Source organism: Peromyscus eremicus, chromosome 3, assembly GCF_949786415.1.
Source record: "Peromyscus eremicus chromosome 3, PerEre_H2_v1, whole genome shotgun sequence".
NCBI lineage: Eukaryota > Metazoa > Chordata > Mammalia > Rodentia > Cricetidae > Peromyscus > Peromyscus eremicus.
The window spans coordinates 102,000,019-102,022,328 of record NC_081418.1 but is presented as its reverse complement, the minus strand read 5'-3'; the positions used below and the strand labels follow the sequence as shown (position 1 = coordinate 102,022,328).

The 22,310-nt window shown below is 41.9% G+C and overlaps 1 protein-coding gene across 1 annotated transcript; it reads right to left on the bottom strand.

The window, feature by feature from the left end:
* Positions 1-5,279: 5,279 nt before the first annotated feature.
* LOC131905997 (vomeronasal type-1 receptor 94-like) lies at positions 5,280-6,240 on the bottom strand. Its single transcript, XM_059256790.1, has one exon. It carries the CDS (start codon positions 6,201-6,203, stop codon positions 5,280-5,282), a length of 924 nt encoding a protein of 307 aa, XP_059112773.1. The 5' UTR covers positions 6,204-6,240.
* Positions 6,241-22,310: the final 16,070 nt, after the last annotated feature.

Sequence of the window (22,310 nt, the reverse complement as noted above, 5' to 3'; positions counted from 1 at the left end):
TTGGTCTCAACAATTCTCGCTCATACAATCCCTCCTCTTTCTCACCAATTGGACTCCGGAGCTCCACCTGGGGCCTGGCCGTGGATCTCTGCATCTGCTTCCATCAGTCATTGGTTGAGATTTCTAGCATGACAGTTAGGGTGTTTGGCCATCCTATCACCAGAGTAGGTCAGTTCAGGCTTTTTCTCTCATTCATTGCCAGCAGTCTCTTGTGGAGATATCTTTATGGATTTCTGGGGACCTCTCTAGCACTTTGCTTCTTCCTATTCCCATGTGGTCTTCATTTATCATGGTCTCTTTTTCCTTGTTCTCCCTCTCTGTTCTTGATCCAGCTGGGGTCTCCTGCTTCCCTAAGCTCTCTTTCCCTCGACCCTTGCCCTTCATTACCCACCCCCACCCCCCACCACGTCCAGATTGCTCATGTAGATCTCATCCATTTCTCTGTCATTGGGTGATCCCTGTGTCTTTCTTAGGGTATGTTTTCTAGGTAGCCTCCCTGGAGTTGTGAGTAGGAGTCTAGTCATCCTGTGTTTTACACCTAGTATCCTCCTATGAGTGAGTACATACCATGTTTGTCTTTCTGAGTCTGGGTTACCTCACTCAGGATGATTTTTTCTAGATCCATCCATTTGCCAAATAGCCAAACTAGTGGAAACACATGAACTATGAACCAATAGCTGAGGAGCCCCCAACTGGATCAGGCCCTCTGGATAAGTGAGACAGTTGATTAGCTTGAACTGTTTGAGAGGCACCCAGGCAGTGGGACCAGGACCTGTCCTTAGTGCATGAGCTGGCTTTTTGGAACCTGGGGCTTATGCAGGGACACTTTGCTCAGCCTGGGAGGAGGGGACTGGACCTGCCTCGACTGAATCTACCAGGCTGAGCTGAAATCCCCAGGGGAGTCCTTGCCCTGGAGGAGATGGGAATGGGGGGTGGACTGGGGGGAGGGCGGGGGGGGGCGCGGGAGGAGGGAGGACAGGGAATCCGTGGCTGATATGTAATATTAAATCAAATTATAAAAAAATAAAATAAAAAATAAAGATGTGTGTAAATTTTAAATGCGAATCTAAAAAATGAAATGAAATACAGAGAAACAGAGACACAGCTCAGAGCTGGTGTCACGGGCAGATGGAGCACAGCTCAGAGCTGAGGTGTCACGGGCAGATGGAGCACAGCTCAGAGCTGAGGTGTCACAGGCGGATGGAGCACAGCTCAGAGCTGAGGTGTCACGGGCGGATGGAGCACAGCTCAGAGCTGGCGTCACGGGCAGATGGAGCACAGCTCAGAGCTGGCGTCACAGGCAGATGGAGCACAGCTCAGAGCTGGCGTCACGGGCAGATGGAGCACAGCTCAGAGCTGGCGTCACAGGCAGATGGAGCACAGCTCAGAGCTGAGGTGTCACGGGCAGATGGAGCACAGCTCAGAGCTGGTGTCACGGGCAGATGGAGCACAGCTGAGGCTGACCCATGCCTGAGCTGGACTCCGTTCCCTGAGGAGTAGGAATGGCCAGCCTTATTCTCCCTGATGAGACAGGAAGAGGCCATGCTTTGTCTGAATGGAACACTGATATGCCCTGTGCTTCAGTCTCCTGTGCAGACATGGTGCACACACCTGCACCCAGGACTCAGGAGAGGGAGGCAGGAGTGTGTTTAGTTCAGGAGCAGCCTGGGCTACTCAGACACCTTGTCGAAAAAAGCAGTCATTTCAGGGAGACCCTCAAATAGGTATGAGAATCAGAAAACAGTACCTTTTTTTTGGTGGTAGCAAATTTATTTAGTACTTTTTCCATTCCACATCACCAGAAGGACTGGTCCAGCTACATTAGACCAGCTGTTTACATGACTTGTCTAAACCTGCATCACCGCAAGCTTCTCATTCTTTTCTTTATCTCACCAGGCACTGCATCCCTGGATAATGAGATGATGGATGCAGGTACTTTTCATCAGCTGTGAACTATTTCTGTGTGGGCTCATCTCCTTTTCTGCTTCTGGCTTTTTCATTTCAGTTTCAATCTCTGTTGAAAGTACTTTAACTGGCCTCTGCTCTCGTTTATAGGACAAAACCATCTCACTTTCAAGTTGTAATCTTCTCCAGAATGCAGTTTTACTAAAGCCAACAATGCCTCTCTGGAAAATTCTGAATTTACAATATTTTTATGAACATTCTGATTGTAAGTGTGACCATCACTCGATATTCCAGTTGATACCAGTCCTTGATTTTTGACTGAGTCCTCTGAGAAGCAGACACCACACACACACACACACACACACACACACACACACACACACACACACACACACATACTTAGGAAAAGAAGACCTGGAGAGGTAGACTCTCCTGCCTGTAATCACACAGCAAGTCATAGTAGAGCTGGCATGTGTGTTCAGACCTCTCCAGCTTCTCCAAAGAGCAATTCTTGGCTCCTCCAAATAGTAGTCTCACCTACAGATCCCCATCTCCAGAGTTTCCCAGGGACTGTATGGGGACAGAGTACCAGATGTAAATGGGTGATCTACATGCCACACCACGCCAGAGGGTAAGACAGAAGTCTGGTCTGCTACAGGCAGAGAAGTGCAGGGTCCAGGATGAGGCTGGACTGTGGTGACCCTGTTTTCCCAGTAACAACAGGCTGTGGGCTTCCTCCTTCCTGGATGAGCCCTTCCTGATTACATGTGTTCAAAGGGTTGTTCAACAACTTACTCTCACTTCACATCCAAAAGCTTCCATTTAATCCTCTCTTCCCGACAATGGGCACTTGCCACCTTGATTAGGAGATTTCTGGTGCTTCTAGAGTTTCCAATCCTCCCAGACCCATCCACGGGCAATTTTAAACTGTAGATGTACAGTCTTTGGTCCTTATGTTTCCTTTAGTTCCTCCTAGGTTTGCAGTTCTCTCTGGAAGTTACCAATCATTCTATCCATTATGTCTGTATTAATATCAAACATTAAGAAGAGTTGTATTCATGTATTGTTTTCTAGGAAGTTTCAGTAATTCCTAGGCAGTGGCTCTCAACCTTCCTAATGCTGCCACTCTCTAATACAGTTCCTCATGTTTTGGGGACCCCCAACCATAAAATTATTTTGTTGCTACTTCATAACCACAATTTCGCTACTGTTATGAATCAAAATGTAATAATCTGATATAGGACCCTAGGGGGTCATGACCCACAGGTTGAGAACCACTGCAGTCTTGGGGCTCGTGGTGTTGTAGCAGGACCTACAGTGACCCAGCAGTTTTTCCAGAGCTTCTCTGATGCTCTGACTGATCAGAACCCTAGCTGGTATTAGAGGAGCCAAGCTAGGCTTTGGAATGGGATGCTGGCTGTCTAAGAGTTTATTGTCACTTTCCTCTTGGTGAATACTCTAATGCTATTGCCTATGTGAAGATGTCTCTTGAATTCAATCCAGATAATTCCATTGTGAACCCAAGGAAAAGGATGCATGAATGCCGTGTGTGTGTGTGTGTGTGTGTGTGTGTGTGTGTGTGTGTGTGTGTGTTTGTGTGAATATAGACATCTATGTTGCATGGTATGTAGCAGTCAGAGTTATGATGGTCGAGACTTTCCACTTGGTCTAAGGCTGGGTCTCTTGTCATCTCCAAGGTGTGGGCCAGACTAGCTGCAGTGGAGAGTCTGGGATTCTCCTCCTTTCCAGCCATAAGAACTCTGGGATGGAAGATGTCCAGTGCCCTGTTGTCTGGTGTTATATGAACGCTGGATATCTGTACTCAGGACCTTGTTCTGCAGTGAATCCTATATCCACTGAACCTCATGGGGACTGGAGAGAATGCTGTGTTAGCTGCATGAAGATAATATGTCTTTTATTATAAGGAAGCACACAAAACATAAGATGATGTCTTTGGATATTCTAGCCACACAATTGAGTGCTAGTGAGCATGAAACTTCGTTGTGTACCAAAACTGCACATATCTGCATTTGTTTACCCCTTAATTGAAATTCTGTCAATCAAGAAAAAACAAAAAACAAAAAACCAAACAAACAAAACAAAACTCAAAAAAAATCTCCATTTGTACCCTTTCTTTGAACCTCCAAAATGACATTCATTGTATTTTGTCTCTCTGAGTCTCACTACTGTGTTCCACCCTCTCTCAGGCAATCCATATAATACTTGTTTTTCTCTCACTGTGTTATCTTACTTTGCACAGCAACATCATGGTTTGTCTGTGTTCCGTTGTTGCAGAAAACATCCAAGGGCTGAGACACCCAAGCTGAAGCCAGGAAGCATTTATTCTATGGAAACAATAGACCCACAGGACAGCAGTCCAAAGCTGAACCCCAAGTTAATTTAAACAAAGCTTTTTATGCTCCCTATGTTCCTGTGTCCCCCTACATAGCAATCTACAGTGACACATATTTGATTGGCTTATTAAGCTTCTGTAATAGAGTTTGCTAAACTGCCTCATAAGCAGAAATGTTTGCCCAAGCAACAGAATTTACCACAAGCCATTTAAAGTGCAGACAGGAGGGAGGAGATTGGGGTTTGTAAGAGATGTGGGGTAGAGTCTTGAACCTCAAGGGAGCTGATCAGTATGGTGTGGCTATTTCTTGTTTTTCAGGATCCCAAATCACAGCACCCTGTGTTGGAATGACCTTGTTACTTGAACAGTACCCCACATCATACAAAGGCTGTGTTTTGTCATATGTTCTGATAATTCTAGACAGTTGTTTCCATCTCTGAGAATTTGAAATCCTGTTACTGTTAGCATCGCTGAACAATGTGTCATTGTGTGGTTTCTTGCACATAGTTCTGTTTAGAAAGTTATGTGTGTAATTCCCTTTCTTTTGGGTCATATGACTATTTATGGCAAGAAATGCTTTCTTATTTAATTTGTAAAAAGAGTTATAACAGAGGAAATTGAAATATTGAAAAGAGTTAGAAGAGGTCACATACTTAAAAGTAGTATGGGCTATCCTAGGCCATGGTGTGTGAGAGACACTTCACAGGACTCCCTTTAAGACTCACTGTTATGTATACATCATAAACTGATGAGTATAATAATGAGTTAAATATCATATGGATCATATATATAGGATATAAGATATATAACTTACCATTTCTCAAAGGGCATATGGTTTAATTTTCTGTTACATGTTTGATAGCACATGGGTTAAAATAAATAATATTAAGAGGAAAAACACAATTTCATATTTTCATGTACACCAAAGCACATAGACACTATGCCATGACTGACAGTTCTAATGCCAGCACATTGGCTATTCTTAAAGGAACTTGCCCATCATTAAATATTCAAACATTTATCACCCTCTTTTACACATAGACCTCAACAAGTTACCTATATGTTTTTCAGTGCTCATAAATACAAAAGGACTGATTGTGGCATAGATATGGACCACAAAGAGTTGGATATAGTAAGATGTTGGATCATTCAGGAACATAGTTCTTGAGCAGGAGATAATGCTGTCCAGGATGGTCATCAGCACAAAGAAGCTCATGAGCATCAGGATGGTCCGGGTGGCCCTTTGCTCTGGAGATGCTTTTGGAGAAAGGCTGGTGCTGTGAAGATGCTGGGACTGCTTCTTGTGCCTGCACAGGAGGGTCATCATGTAGCAAGTCGAGAGGACCATAAGACTAATAAGAAAGGTTTCCCTGAGGGCCAGCAGTGTGGAAAATGTGCTTTGCATGAGGTAACTCATGGGTAGAATAGAGCAGGATTGAGTAACATACATAAAGTTATTCAAGGTCAAATTTGGTGTGGCGATAATCGATACTAAGAGGTGACTGCTAATGAACATATAGAAGATACTCAGGAAAAGAAGGGCACATGACATGTGATAGGGAGATATACGCTTGAAATTTGCCAAACAGGAGTTTCTGGGACTGAGGATGATAGCCTGGAGGACACTCAACAGACTAGTGGTACAAAGGGAGAGACCTCTAAAAATTCTGTACATGTATATAATGAATTTACATGTGCTGTCATTCCATTCCCTCTGAGTAATAAAAATGTCTGTGGCTATGAATGCTGTGATCAGTAGCATCAGTAGGTGGATTAGGGCCAAGAGACCAATGGGCAGGTCAGTAGGTTTGGACCTGTACCCAGAAGTGAACTTGAGGACGTGGAAGAGAAGAAGGATGCTGTTGGCTGAGATACCAATGCCAATTTCAAAGAAATGGGTGTTCCTTATGTGGGAATTAGTGTGGTGTTCGTGGTTCTTATTCATCTTATATGGGAACAAACAGCGGCTGAGGAGGAAAGTAGATCAATGACTCATCATGGACACAACCCCACAAACCACTGCAGACAGCTCTGCTGTGTCAGGGAAACACGCAGATGCCCACACACACTTATTCCACTGAAGACTCAGTTCCACCTCACGTTCCACAGACCATCCTCATGCTAGCATTTGTCCTAGTCTTCAGAGCCAAGGCTGGATCCTGTGTCCCAGGGTGGCTGCATCAGTGTGCGAGCTTCTTCAACATTAAAAACTGCCTCCATCAGAAATGATGTCTTTTCATATTTCACCTGTTGGGGTTTTGCTGGCGCAGGAGCAGCTTCTTACTGGGTTTTCATTCACAACCTCTTGATTTCCAGGTACATTATAGATAGAGTTTTACTATTTAGGGTGAATTTGAATGAGGACGATTGTGTAATGGAAGAAACCAGCCCTTTGCACTGAAAGAGGTCACATGCATAGGGCATGCACTTAATCTATTCAGGGCTGCCTTTACTCTATTTGTTGTAAAACCGAATTTCTTAATACATTTCTATGGAAATGATGGTAATTGTGAACTATCAGTCCAGACAATTTACATTCCACCCATGATGTGCTGTTTCCTCTGAGTGTGACCTTTTGCACTCTAAAGCTGAGTTCCAGTCACCTCCACTGGAACATATGAATTGTCATGTGCCTGTTTGATGAGACACTAGGTGTGGAAGAACATGCTTTATACACACAAAACATGACAGTGTTCCAGCACATAATGGTTTCTGTCAGTGTTTCAGCTGCTGGTTTTCCCATGCAGAGCGTATGTTTGTGCTCAGGGAGAGTTAAGGTAGCTCACAGTGGCTGTTCAGCTCCATCCCTGCCTGAAACAGAAGAGAAATGATAAATTACACAACAGTAGCACATTGGAGTGGAGTCCTTTCCAGAGACTCTGACGGACAATTCAGTTCCTGAGCTCTGCTCTGTAACTGCATCTTCCCTGCTTCTAATCTCATTCCAGAGCCTCCTCCATGAGAAGAGCAAAGTGGGCAAATGTCAGCAGGAGCATGTTCCAGGTCCTTCTTCAGCATGTGAAGTCAGGGGGTAAATGGAACTACAGTTATAGCAGACTCATGGCTATCCTATCCCATTTTATAAAATTAATTAAAAGAAAATGGTCCAACTCAGTCTTTAATGATGGGCTCTATAGGATTCTAAGGTTCTCTGTAACCTTCATTGAGCTGTGATACTTTTCCAGATTCCAGATATGCCAACTTCAAGTTTATATTAAGAAATATGATGTATATGTTTTTAAATAATTGCAGTTTATTTTATTAGACACTGACTAATTAAAATACCATAACCAAAAATAAGTTGAGGAGGAAAGTCTTTTTTTCATGTTATAGCTAATAGTCCATTATCCAGGAAAGGTGGGGAAGGAGCTTAAGGTAATTACTGGGAGGCAGGATCTGATGTACAGGCCATGGAAGAGTGCTCTTTCCTGGCTTGTGCCTCATGGCTTTCTCACTCTGTGTTCTCAAGCACCCAGGACTACTAATTCAGGAGATGCACTCACAGTGAGTTGGGCCCTCTTACATTGATCATCAACCAAGAAAATGCACCACAAAGCTTGCCCATAGGCCAATCTGGTGAGTGTATTTTCTCAGTTGAGTTTCCCTCTTCCCAAATGGCTCTAGCTCATGTCAACTTGACACACAAACACACCACTGTTACAGTATAACTTTTCTTCTCTTACTGTTCCCAAGATGTCATTTTAATATCAACATCACAATATAAAACAGATTCCAAAATTTAAGAGTTCCACATTCTTTAAAAGTTAACTCTCCTTAAAACATCCAAAGTCTCTTCTGACGTTCAAAGCCTCTCCAAAATAGTCGAGTCTCTAAAATACCAACGTCTCTCTAAAATACCATCATCTTTCTAGAACAACAAGTCTCTGTAAAACACCCAGTCCTTACCTTCTATGAGGGGTGGATGGGGTTGAGATGGGGATAGGTGGGTCGGGAGAGCTGGAGAAGAGGAGGGAGGAGGAACAGAGGTTGGTATGTTAAAGGAAAGAAACTTTTTTAAAATAAAAAATAAAAAAAGAAGAAAAAAGTTCAAAATCTCTTAACTGTGTAGTCCTGTAAAATAAAAATGATCTAAATGTTTTTGTATCCCAAAAGGTAAGAACAAGGGTACAGGGAAAATCAAGTTCAACAAAGTCCAACATTGTGAGTCTCAGTGTCAGACTTCTGGGACTCACTAATGGTCTTCTGGGCTCCTTGACAGTGCTTGGAAAGCCATCATAGCACACACAGCTGTCTTCTAGGCTAAAAAAGGCTTCACCCCACAGCAACTGCTGTACTTGTTAGTTGTTCCACGATACTGGCATCTCTTTGGCTCTCTGATGGGACACTAACCCTGCCACATGGTGCCAATCCACCATTCCACTCCATGATCCCTTTATGCATTCAAAACCAATACCACCTAAGAGACTCTTAAGCTGCCAGCTTCAGCTGCCTGCATGAGATGCAGCCTCAGCAGTATCTGGACCACAGTGTCTGTTTGCTGAACTCAAGGAAAATGCCTCTCAGCAGATTTTAATTGTTTCAGCATGGCAAAGGTTTTGATTTATTGGTTCTTATTTCAAAATATGAATGACCCTCATAGGGAGTCTCAGACTTCCCTCTGGAACTTCTTAAGTCAAGCCTCCATCTTCTGCACTGCTCTCAGCATTATATTTTTAAGATCACACAGACCAACCCTCTAAGATATCAGCGTTCTATGGATTTTCCAGTCCAAAGTTTCAAAATCCTTCCACAGTCCTCCAAAAACACATGGTCATGTCTATCAAAGTAATACCTCATGACCTAGTACCAATTTCTTTCTGTCTTTGTTAGGATTTCTGTTGCTGTGAGAAAACACCATGACAAGAAGTAAGTTGGCCAGAAAAGGGAACATTTCACCATGCAGTTCGTTCATCCTCCAGGGAAGTTGGGGAATGTAATTGGAGGTTTCTGTCTTGCCAGCAAGTCCCAAATACCCAAGAACTGCTTCCCAAATAACTGATTCAGAGACTTAATATTACTTATAAATACTCAGTGGGTAGCTCAGTCTCATTAGTAACTATCTCTTGCACTTAAATTAGCCCATAATTCTTATGTATGTTCAGCCACAGGCTTGGTACCTTTTCTCAGTATGATATTCTCATCTTGCTTCTTCTATATCTGACTGGTGACTCTCTGACTCTGCCCTTCTTCTTCCCATCATTTTTAATTTGGCTTTCCAACTTAAATTCCTGGCCAGCTACCAGCCAATCAGTGTTTTATTAAACCAATTTGAGTGACAAATCTTTACAGTATACATTAGGATTATTCCACAGCACTTCCCCACTTTTGTCTAATTAAAAGGATGGCTTTATCTTTAACATAGTAAGATTATATATAACAAAAACATTTATTAAATAAGAATTACTGTAGCACTATCTAATCCATTTGCATTTGGCAAAATTAGAGTAAATATTTATCTATTTTATCTTTGTGAGTCTAAAGTTTTATATCTAATTTATCTTTTATTATAACTAAAATAAACTATAACTATCTATTCTTCAACTCCATCAAAGACCCCAAAAGGGTAAAATGTTACCAAATGATAGGTACCTCAAGTTTCCTAAACAGTCACTTAAGATTCCTCTGCAACATTGGGGCATCCAACTTTGGGCTACAGGCCATTAATGTCTGACAGACTTTCCTTGTGAAGCAGGTAATTCTGAAGAACTGTCCTACCTTGTCTTGGCGAAGATCAGCAGTCACCTTTCTTGTGTCCTGCTGGTCCAGTTTGGACAGTAACTATCAGCAATTGAGGCAAGGGCAGTTTCTTTGCCTAAATTGCTAGCTTTTGCTATAAAGAAAACAAACTCCACATGGTGTTTCTTCAATTCCCATCATCCTCTTTGAGTAATTGGTGCTTCTAGGAGCAGATGTGTCTAACTGTCAAGAAAACTCTAAGTTCTTAAAACATTTTAAATGCCATATTCTGTAGGTCTTTGAAGTGTTTGAAGATTACCTACCTAGAAAACCTAACTAACATGACTGTAAGTTTGCTATTATAGATGACTAACAATTAATCTGTATTTTTAAATTAAACATTATATTTAAGATGAGCTGTATAAAATAATATGTTAAACAAAAGTAGAAATATACATACAGTATAACAAAATTGAATTTAAATTTATAATAATAAACTAAAATCCATAACAACATAAATAACAGTTCTTTGTTTGGATTAAAGTAGCTTCAATAATCTACCTTTTTTTCTATCATAATTCCCCCTTTCTTCTTTTAGAAAGAGATTAACTATGACCACTAATAACTTATAACCAACCCCCCTTAAATGAAAACACATTCATGAGAAATTTTTTTTGGCAATTTGGGCATAGGTCTCTAGACTATTCCCTGCCAATGGGGTGCTGGTAATCTCATAGGGACCCTGAAGAAATTTGGAATTATGGTCAAGTTCTGACTGGGGTATTTTGTGAGGCTGGTCCATCTTAGTCTGGATCCTTGAAGCTGTTTTGGATGCTTGATCATCTGGGCCATCATTTTTATTGGTGTCTGGTTCCCTTGCTCTGAAAATATATAACCTTTTAAAGGTAACATACATATCTGTATTAATACAAATATAAATTGTGCATTGTATACAAGTCAGTCAAAGATAATTTTTTGTTTTATTTCTGAGCAGGTAAAATATACATCACATGTCTTGTAGTTACTTTAGGTTTATTTTCCCATGTCTGTAGTCAGGATTTCAGGGCGTCTTCATCTATCAAACCTGATTTTTCTTAACCCAGAATGAATTGATAGCCTCTCATTTTCTGTAGAAATAAAATAGAACCTCTTTCCCCATGTACTATATCTAATTTAGCAGCTTTTATAATCAAATGTCTCTCAGCAGTTAGCTCATTAACAGTGAAAAAATCCAAAGAAAACACAATAGCATACATAATCCAGACTCTCTGTGTATTTTCCATCCTTACATGGCTCATTTCCTTTATATTACTTTGCCCCCTTTATAAGGACTTTATTATTTTAAATGTATATTTTTAATCTAAGGCTTTAAAAATATATCCTTTCTCTTTTCTCTCTCAAGCCTATTGTAATCCACTTAGAGGTTTTTTGTTTTATCTGAATCTGTCTTTACAGAGTATCTGTAATCCTTTTCTGACCAAATGAGTCTTTAAACTGTTAAGCAGGTGTGGCTATGAACAAAGCCAATAGCTTTGGTAGCTGGCTCTGCCCCAGTAGGCTTACTAAGTGTCTAGTTTCATGATGGAAGTACCAGTGAGAGTCACAGTTAATGTCCCAAATCTGGGAAGCTGTTGGGTCCATGCTGCCACCAAGTAGCAGGTAGCCCACCACCCACAAACCCCATTCAAGTGCTCTGTAGCAGGACCTCCTAAAAGAGCCGGCCATGCTGCCAGCAAGAACCAGGAAGCCATGTCATAAAGGAGCCTTGCCTCTGCTTGCCAGTAGCAAACAGAGCCTACCCAAGAAAATGTTGCTACCAAGAAGCTGTGCTTGACTCTGTTCTTTTGTGTGTTTAGAATCCTTTTTAAAAGCTTTCTCAAGTTTTATGTAGAAATTCTTACTGAACATTTGGGTGTCATATGTAATCATAAATTTCTGTCCCACCAGCAACTCCCTAATCCCCTGCAGCTCCTTTCAAATAATTGACTTGGAGGCTTAATGTTACTTAAAAATTCTCAGCCAGTAGCTCAGGCTTATTACTAACTAGCTCTTACACTTAAATTAACCCAAAATTCTTATTTATGTTTAGCCACTTGGCTTGGTAACATTTCTCAGTACAGCATTCTCATTTTGCTTCCTCTGAGTCTGACTGGTGACTCTCTGATTCCACCCCCTTCTTCCCATCATTCTCAGTTTGCCTTTCCTACCTACCTAACTTCCTGCCCAACTACCAGCCAATCAGCATTTCATTAAACCAATTTGAGTGACAAATCTTTACAGTGTACAAGAGGATTATTCCACAACAGGGGAAAGAACTCAAGACAGGAACCTGGAGGCAGAAACTGATGGAGAGGCCATGGAGTAGTGTTGTTTACCAGCTTGCTTCTTATGGCTTGCTCTATCTACTTTCTTACAGCATCTAAGACCACCAGCCCAGTGGAGTCACTGTCCATAGTGAGCTGGGCCCTCCTATATCAAATCAATCATCAATCACGAAAATGTACCAGGTGCTTGTCCACCGGCCAGTCTGGTGGGGACATTTTCTTAGTTGAGGGTTTTTGTTCTACAATGATTGTAACTTGTGTCAAGAAGACATAAAACTAGAAAGCACATAGCTGGGTGTGGTGGCACACACCTTTAGTCCCATCACTTGGAAGGCAGAGACAAGTGGATCTCTGAGTTCGAGGCCAGCCTGGACTACAGAGTGAGTTCCAGGACAGGCTCCAAAAGCCATAGAGAAACCCTGTCTCAAAAAACAATAAATAAATAAATAAATAAATAAATAAATAAATAAATAAATAAATAAACCTAGCAAGCACAGACACCATGCATATGGAGCATATAATTTTGAAAACAAATTCCTGTTACATAGTAAAAATATATTACTAAAAGTCAAAAGTGTAGGTTGAAATTGTTTGATACTTATTTAGACCATGTAACGTGTATTGGAAGATAATAAGGAAAGGCAAAAGGTGATAAAATTCACAAGTACAGGATGCCTTTTAAGGACTTAGACCTAGGGCAGATAGTTGGTGAAAACATTTCACAAAGCAGATTTTCTGAAATAAAAATTCTATATCATTGTTAGAAAGGGTTAATCCTTTATAAGGTTATGGACCATGTATTTTAGATAGCAGCAGAGTGTTGATAAAAATAAGTGGTGCTTAATTATTTCTATTGAATTATGAAGTTCTATATGAAGTTTATGGGTATTTTTTCCAAATCCCTGTCACAAGGATGAGAATACTGTAAGGAGGGAGGGGGAAGAGGAAGAGCAGTGTGACATTTTCCAGTGATCAGGTAAAATGGCAGTTTTCTCCACTTTGAACAACTCAAGCATTTGAGTTGTGTGTTGATAACCCAGGTAAATAAAGGAGAGAGTAAGAGAGCTCCATTGTCTCCAAGCTTTATGGAACAGATGTCATTGGGAGCACATGCTCTGAATGGCGTATTGTGATCTGTGGGCATTGAGTAGCAGGTGCATGTGTTATACACTCATTTCATGGAAGAAAACACACACCTGTGGAGTTTGAAATAGTAGTTTCCATCATGTGCATATTAACACAGGCTAAGAAGTAAAATAGTTCAAAAATGTTTTCTCCTGTCATTTCTGGAAATGTGTGTTTTTCCTTAATTCCACTGAACTAGCCAGAAAAGAAAAGAAAGGGAACTTGGTCTTTATGAACACAACACATTGTGAGACTGCCCAGGCTGTATGTGTCAGCTCAGTAGAGCAGAGCATGGGCTGTTTTCAGCATCCCTTCAGAAACTGCAGCTCTGAAAAGTGAGGCAGGTGCAGAGGCCATGAACCCTCAGTGATGTTCTCAACATCATGACTTCAGAAATCCCTGCTTTGATTCTGTGAGAAAATCTGATTTTCTGAAAGTGGAATTCCATAGTAGCAAAAGAGAAAATTTACAGTGACATGACTGTTTGTCATCATGAACACTAGCTTGCAAGGAGAGACAGAGACAGCAGTTCTGGAGTCATCTTGCCACCCCCAAATTACATGCACCATACAAATACGTGTAAATTTAATATAAGAACCAGTAAGACACATAGAGTCTGGACGGTTGTATAATTTTATAGAAAATGTTCTATTGAGTATGAACCCTTCTTAAGTACAAGCCACAAGGAATCCTCTAGCTTGTCCACTCCTAGCTGAACTGCAAAAGCTCTCACCTCCCTAGCTGAGAATGGTTAGGAGACCAGAAGATAAGACTGATACTCTCAGATCTACAGAATGGATCAAAGGACACTTGTCTAACAGAGAAGGCAGGAGAGAGTGAACTGTGACACTGGGATAGCCTAAAATAGCCTATCACATCATGCACTGTGATGGATTTTACACAATGTAACAAAACAGGCTGCTTTCCAGAGACTTGAAAATCTGTCCATAGCACCAGGAAAAGTCACAGATTCTGGAATAGCTCCCATTAGAAGAGGCTGTATTGGAGAAGAGGAAGGGAAGACATTTGGAAGATTAGGAAAAGAACACATGCACAGAGCAAGAAATGACAAAGGAGTTGAAGCATTCCTCAGTTCAAGCTGATTGTGAAGGCTGCAGCTGCTCAGGACAGCGGAACTGAAACCCCCTGTCTGTCTGAATCAAGGAAGCCATGACTTTAGACTTTGTGTCACCCCACACTTACCCAAACCATGGACAACCCACAGGCTCAGCAAAGAGAGGTTTGGTAGGCGACACTGGTCCTGCTCCATGCAAGTGATTGAGGATGAGCTTACTCAGTCAGGATGTTTACCTTTGGCAAAACCCTAACTTTAAAACTAGAAAGACAGTAGGGAGAAATGGCTGGCACACGAGGAAGAGGAAAACCGTGACCAAGGACATGCCAGAGCTGTTTTCAGAGATGCCAAAAATAAATGAACTGTGGGAATGTGATGGGCAAATCACAAAGAGCCTGGGGGCTAAGGAATGGCAATTGTCTGAAAAACTGAGAATTGTATTTTTAAATTTTGAAACCTTTGAAGCTGCATCTCTGGGCTCAGACTGGCAGCAGGAATGTCACCCAGTGTTTCCAAATCAACCTGCAGAAATGGCCAGCGCAGATGTCCCAGAGGAGCAGCATGGGACAGACTCCAGCCACCAACACTGGACCCCACACAGTGCTGTAGCACAACCTGCTTCCCTCATCACCTGAGAGTCTCGGCTTTGCTGCAAAAGGGCTGTGACCTCCCTGCCAGAGTGTTCATTGCCTCAGGGACAAGAGAAGGGAGTCGGTTCCTGTCTCTTCACATAAGTTCATGAAAAGATGAGGTTTGGGAGAAACCTGAAAACCAAGTAGAGGCAGCAGAACAGGATGAGGTTCAGGTTTTCAAAAATTTACCAAAAGAAAATGAGATTCAGGTTTCTCCACTATAAAAAATTATATACAGTGCATGTGAAGAACATAGAGAATAGGTAAAACATGTAAACATTCTTCCCAGGATGTCCTATTCCTGAGTCTCAATAAGTCTGGTTAAAGGATCCTGCCACTGTATTCACTGTAATTTAATAATGATTGTCCTGGCAACCTCATCATCATAGTCACTAGTGTCAGTTCCTACCAGGCTGGCAGAGGCTAAGGACCAACAGCACAAATTCATGATTTCTGAGATTGAATTGGAATGAATAGTGACCATGAGCAAACACTAGCAGGCAATTTGCAATCCTGCGAGGTGGTCCTCTGCGGGATGTGGTTTAGAATCTACAGCCTCTATTCTTTACAGAGACTTTTTAAGCTTTGCTAACTCAAACTCAGAAGAACTTACACCAAAATGGTACTGGTATGTGTGCCAAAGTGAAAATTGCACAACTGAGAACATTTAATCAAAGTGAGAATTCCCAACCTTTCAATTCTATGATAGTTTATTTTAGGAATAGGTAAGCCAGTAAAATGTTTGTGACTTGATAACTTATCCAACTATTCACTGTGAGTTATTTACTTCATAGGGATAAATTTGGATCCTAAATTAATCTTGAGAGACGCCAAACTAAGGAAATGAATATTCTAAGAAGAAAACATCCTCGTTCTCCATTGTGTAGCACACAGTTCCTGTGCCGAGGGGCTGTCAGAGCTCAGCATCTCCTCTGCAGATGCTGAAAACTTCCCTGAGCCCCACTGCTCCTCCTCCCACAGCCTGCCCGGGACCCGACCACCTGTTGATTCTGCACTTGGGTGCAGAGCACTTACCCAGATGGAAGGGGCAGAGAGGACTCTGCCTGAGGAGATCTGCACAGGCTTAGGTACAGGGTTTTCTTAATGCATCTCTGTGGCATGTTATTTTAGTGTCTGTTAAAAGTGACAGGTTCCATTGGGGAGCATGGAAATGTGGCATCCCAGTGGAGCACCATACCTGTCTGCCACAGAACTTACTCTGCCCTGAATAACAACATCTGGGGAGGGCTGAGTACAAACTTTATCTGAAATCCCTTGCCACACTTTTGAGAAGAGTCAGAAAATTTGCACCATTGGACAACCCTAACTTTTTTCACTTTACCGCTTAGACTTAATTTGGAACAATTCCATCACCATAATGCCTCTCTTCTGTGATGTGGGCTTCTGAGGCTCCTATGAGTTCCCTGTCATAGGGGAGTTCTCCCTCTTTAGTTCATGACATCCTCTTCTACCTGGGTCAGTCTTCTCAGGGAGCAGAAAGTTTGCACCAAATAGACAACCCTAACTTTGCTCACTTTACTCCCTAGACTTGATTCAGACCAATTTCATTCACAGTGTTTCCTTTCTGGGCTGTGGGACTCCTGGGCCTCACATGACTTCCCATGGCTTTGAGGGTCCTCTTCCAACAGTGTAGACTGTCAGCCAGTTCCAGGGTCAGTCCTCTCATGGAACACCTGGTTTCCAGGTGGTGTTGATTCTTTGTTCCCTGATTTCTAAAATCTGTTTGAGCATTCAAGATGTGTTTAAATTTTGGATTTAAACCCCTCTGCCAGAAGTTGGTTTGGTGAAGATCTTTTCCCATTCTGTAGGCTGCCATTTGTCCTATTCATGGTATCCTCTGCCTTACAGAAGTTTTCAGTTTTATGAGGTCCCATTTATTAATTGTCAATTTTAGTGGATATGCTATTGGTGTTCTGTTCAGGAAGTTGCCTCCTGTGCCAATGGGTTTGAGATTATTCCCTACTTTCTCTTCTACCATGTTCATTGGACCAATTTCCAAAATATATAAATAACTCAAGAATCTAGATATCAACAAACCAAATGATCCAATTAAAAAATGGGGTGTAGATCCAAACAAAGAATTCTCATCAGAAGACTATCAACTGGCTAAGAAACACTAAAGGAGATGCTCAACATCCTTAGCCACCCGGGGAAATGCAAATCAAAAGGACTCTGAGCTTCCATCTTACATCTGTTAGAATAACTAATATCAGAAACAGTGATGACAGCCTATGCTGGAGAGGATGTGGAGTAAGGGTAACACTCCTCCATTGCTGGTCAGAGTGCAAACTTGGACAACCACTTTGGAAATCAGTATGGCAATTTTTCAGAAACCGGGAATGAATCTACCTCATGATCCAGCAATAACACTCTTAGGCATATACCCAAAGGATACACACTCATACCACAAGAGCATTTGCTCAACTATGTTCATAGCAGCATTATTTGTAATAGCCAGAACCTGGAAACAACATAGATGCCCCTCAACTGAAGAATGGATAAAGAAAATGTGGTACATTTACACAATGGAGTATTACTCAGCTGTACAAAAAATGATGACATCATGAAATTTGCAGGCAAATGGATGGAACTAGAAAAAGCCACCCTGAGTGAGATAACAAAGACATAGAAAGACAAACACAGTATTTCCTCACTATTAAGTGGATATTAGACATAAAGCAAAGGATAACCTGGCTACAATCTACAAACACAGAGAAGCTAGGTAATAAGGAGGACCCTGATAGAGACATGCATGGATTCTCCCAGAAGAGAAAATACATAAGATCTCCAGAGTAAATTGGGAGCTTGGCTGAGGAATGCGAGGAGATAAAGGGAGGTGGAAAGAGAACAAAAGGGAATGGGATGATCAGGTTGGGGGAGAGACAGAGAGGAAGTCAAGGAAAGAGATGCCTTGATAGAGAGAGAGCCATTATGGAGTTAGGGAGAATCCTGGTGCTAGGGAAATTCCTAGAAATCCACAAGGATGACCCCAGGTAAGACTCCAAGCAATAGTGGAGAGGATGCCTGAACTGGCCTTCCCCTGTAATGAGACAGATGACTACCAAGTTATCATCATAGGACCTTCATCCAGTAACTGATGGAAACAGGTGGCAGAGATCCACAGCTAAGCACTGGGTGGAGCTCCTGGAGTCCAGTGGAAGAGAGGGAGAAGGGATTCTATGATCAACCAACGGGGGTCAAGACCAGCATGGGGAAACTGGATCATTGTTTCCACTAGATTAGTGGGGCAGTGAGGTCCCCTCTTAGTGCTTGGATTACAAGCATGTGCACTATGGTGATATTTTATTTGTGCTGAAATGTAATTTCATTTGTATGTTAATAAATAAAGTTGCCTGGTAGTCAGAGGTAATAACAAGCCATTTAGCAGAAGTCTGGCAGTGGTAGCACATGCCCTTAATCCGATCACATGGCAGGCAAAGTTTCTGTGTGTTCAAGGACACAGCGAGCATGGTGACACACACCTTTAATCTGAGTACCAACCATAGAGACCTGGAGGTCTGTACAGACAGGCAGTGACAAAGAAGTCATGTGGTTGGGTTTAGAGCCAATGAAAAGGCAGAACAGAAAGGCAATAAGAAGACAGACACACAGGAAGTAGTCTCTTTATCAGGGGAAGGACGGCAGTGAGTGGTAAGAAGGTGGTCTTAGCTCTTGGCTATTGCTCTCTGATCTCTGGGCTTTTAACTCTGCATTTGGCTCTGTGCTTCTACTTAATAAGACCTTTTAGCATCTTATCTACAGTGCACACATACCTGAATCTCCTTATATGTTGAAGATCTGTCCTCTGAACCACATGATGTATAATAATCATTTTACCCAGTAAGCCAACTCTCGATCGCTCCCTGATGTAAATACAGGAAAATTTACACCGAGGATAAAACAAGGTGGATGGCACAGTATACTAATGTCTGGACTCTATCACCTCTGGATTAAATAAGATTCTGTGGAGAGCAATATGTCATTCACAGATGTTGGGTTTCATAGAAGCTTTCAGAGAAGTCCTAGAGTGTAGCCATTAGGACTTGTTAATGGCCAGAGCTCTAGAGTCATTCAGTATGGATATGAAGTCTCCTCTGTTACATAATGATGGAGCTATGAACAGATCTGCAGTATGTCAGGTCCCCATTTCTCATCTGTGAGATGAGTAGGACAGGGATTGCTCCCAGGGTGTTGTGGGATTAAGGAAATAGTAGATAGTAGGTTCTTTGTACCCAGAGTGCTTTCTAAGTAATCCTGGGGAGTTCTGACTTTGTGTATCCTCACCAGAGGACCCCCTGCAGGAATCTGTGTGCCTGGTCCATAGTAGACAGTGTAAAAGATATCTGTGTGAGAGAACATGAGGCTGTTATCATTGCAGACAAAGCTGTGGTGGGAAATATCAGTTCTGAGATGATAGAGCTGCTCTCTGGCTTTTGACCGAGCATAAAAACTACATTTCCCAATATCCTTTGCAGATCCGAGGAGGCATGGGTGTTGTGGACAATGCTAACTAGGCTGAGGCCAATTGGGCTTTGAGTTCTCTTTATTTTTCTGCCCCCAGCATCACTCTTGACATTTTAGTACTTTAGTGGTTAAATCCCATTTCATTGTGTTGACATGTGACCTGTTGTCAGGCAACAAGGCTCATTAAACATGGAGAAAGTACATGGTAACCTAATCTTCCACCAGCTTGTGTCCTCTCATCACCCAATGTTTGAGTTATTTCCTCAAGTAAAAATCCTAAAAACTGGTGATATACAAGTATAAACAGTGGTTTATCCAGGTGTACAATGTGAGTTTAGCAGTGCCACATTTCTGTGACTTGGTCTTTTAAAACATTCAGTGACTCACAGTACTGACACCTGTGGAGATATATTTTGTACCCTAATAAAGCTTGCTTGAGGATCAGAGGACAGACCCAGCCGCTAGATTAGACATAGAGGCCAGACAGTGGTGGCACGCACCCTTAATCCTATCACTCGGGATGCACAGATTCATCTGGATCTCTGTGAGTTCAAGGCCACACTGGAAACAGAGCCAGGCAGTGTTGGCAGATACATTTTATCACAGTACTGGGAATCACACACGCCTTTAATCCCAGGAAGTGATGGCAGTTCAGAGTAAGGTATATAAGGTGTGAGGAAGCAGAACTACAGCAGTTCAGTTGAGGCCCTTTCAGGTGAGGACTCAGAGGTTTTCAGTCTGAGGATTCGTGAAAACAGGATTGGCTGAGGAGCAGGTGAGGTGAGGTTGGCTGTGGCTTGCTCTGCTTCTCTGATCATTCAGCTTTCACCCCTGTATCTGATACCAGGTTTTTTATTATAACACCATTTAAGATTCAAACAACATGTGGTATCCAACTTGTGGGGCATGAAGTCACAAAAAAAGCTGCTTGCCTGTAGCCTTGCAGTCCCCGGCTCAAGCCAGAACTACAAGCGGCCAGAGTCTCCACCCTACATGCATCTGAGTCCCTAACCAACTAAGTTTCTGTTGCAGCCTCTCTGCAGCAAGCTCCCCAGGCTGAAGGTCCAAACACCCCAGAATTAGCTGCTTTCATGTATTTCCCTGTGCAGAAAGCTGGCTTTTTGGCTTCTTTCCTCTCCTGGCGGGGTTCTGGCTTTCCTTTGGCCCCCTCCTCAGGCTGCTGCCACACTGTCATCTGAATCATGATTATCAGCAGCTTTGATGAGTCAATTAAGATTTCTTTCTTTTCTTTTCTTTTTTCCCCCCTGAGACAGGTATTCTCTATGTAGTTTTGGTGTCTGTCATGGATCTCACTGGGTAGGCCAGGCTGGCCTTGAATTCACAGAGATCTGCCTGGCTCTACCTCCTGAGTGCTGGGATTAAAGGTGTGTGCCACCACTGCCTGGCCAATTAAGATTTCTTAAAGGGAGGAATTAGTTAAAAAAAAGTTTTTTCCCAGATTTAAAATTGGAATCATTTTTACAATGGAGAATGTATGGTCTCTGTTTGATAGTACGATTGACATTTTGAAAATGGAATAATTAAATGAGAGGATAATTAATGTTAATGGGATAGACGTAATGTCAATTATAAATATTTTGGTTTGATCATTAAAAAAGTTGGTTAATATGAATGCCAAGACAAAAGATTGGAAAAACTTGTTAAAACAGATCATAGAGATATTCAGACACAGACAAAACAATTTATAGGTGAACCAATCTCAGCATTGCATTATACTGTTACAGAGAAAACAGCCTAAGGTTTTTAAAGAGCCAACCTTAATCTATCCAGTCACCTTACAGGAACTGTCAAATGCCCAAGGCTATGTAAGAGCTGACTGGACTTTTATGCAAATGTTAGACTTGAGGAGATTCAAAGAAGCTATGGTGTCATATGGTATATATTCCCTGTTTGTGAAGCAGATGTTAAACTCATGGTCAATTTTTAATAGAATTATGCCTCAAGACCGGAGAGATTTGATTACTGCTGTCTTAGAAGCTGGTCCCCAACTGCAATGGAGGACCTGGTGGAAGGATGAGGCTAAGACCTATGAACAACAAAGTAGGGCTAGAGTTATGGAAGTCCCCAAGATCGACTTCTTGGAGAGGGAGATTAGGCTAATAAAGAAAGGCAATCTCTATATGATGACCACACCCTAGCTTTATGCCAAATGTCAACCTTGAATGCTTGGGACAGAATTGAAGAAGTAGGAAAGAAAATTGAGTCATTTACAAAATTTATACAGTGCCCAAATAAACCTTCACTGTTTTCTTACAAAGGCTGTCTTCAATAGTAAATAGAATAATACCAAATTCAGAAGCTAGAAAGATAATAATTTAATCTCTGGCTTTTGAAAATGCTAATGCACAATCAAACAGGGTAATTAGATTGTTAAAGGCAAGAATAGCACCCTCGGAGGAATGGATCCGAGAGACAATGAATAGTGAATCTCATGACCATGATGGTACTTGGATAGGAGAGGTGAATTCCAGAGGTTTGAAGAAAAAAATAGTAATGTCAGATGTTTCAGTTGGGGTAAACAAGGTCACCTAGAAAGGGGCATAAGCAGGGCATTCCTAGAAACATTGTTTTTTCAAGGAACAATGGCAACAGAATGTTCCTCTCCTGGATTACGCAGAAGGTGTGGCAAAGGCAAACATTGGACTAATGAATGTAGATCAACAAGGGACAGACAAGGTAATCCTTTGCCTTTGCCTTTGTCATTGGGAAACTCC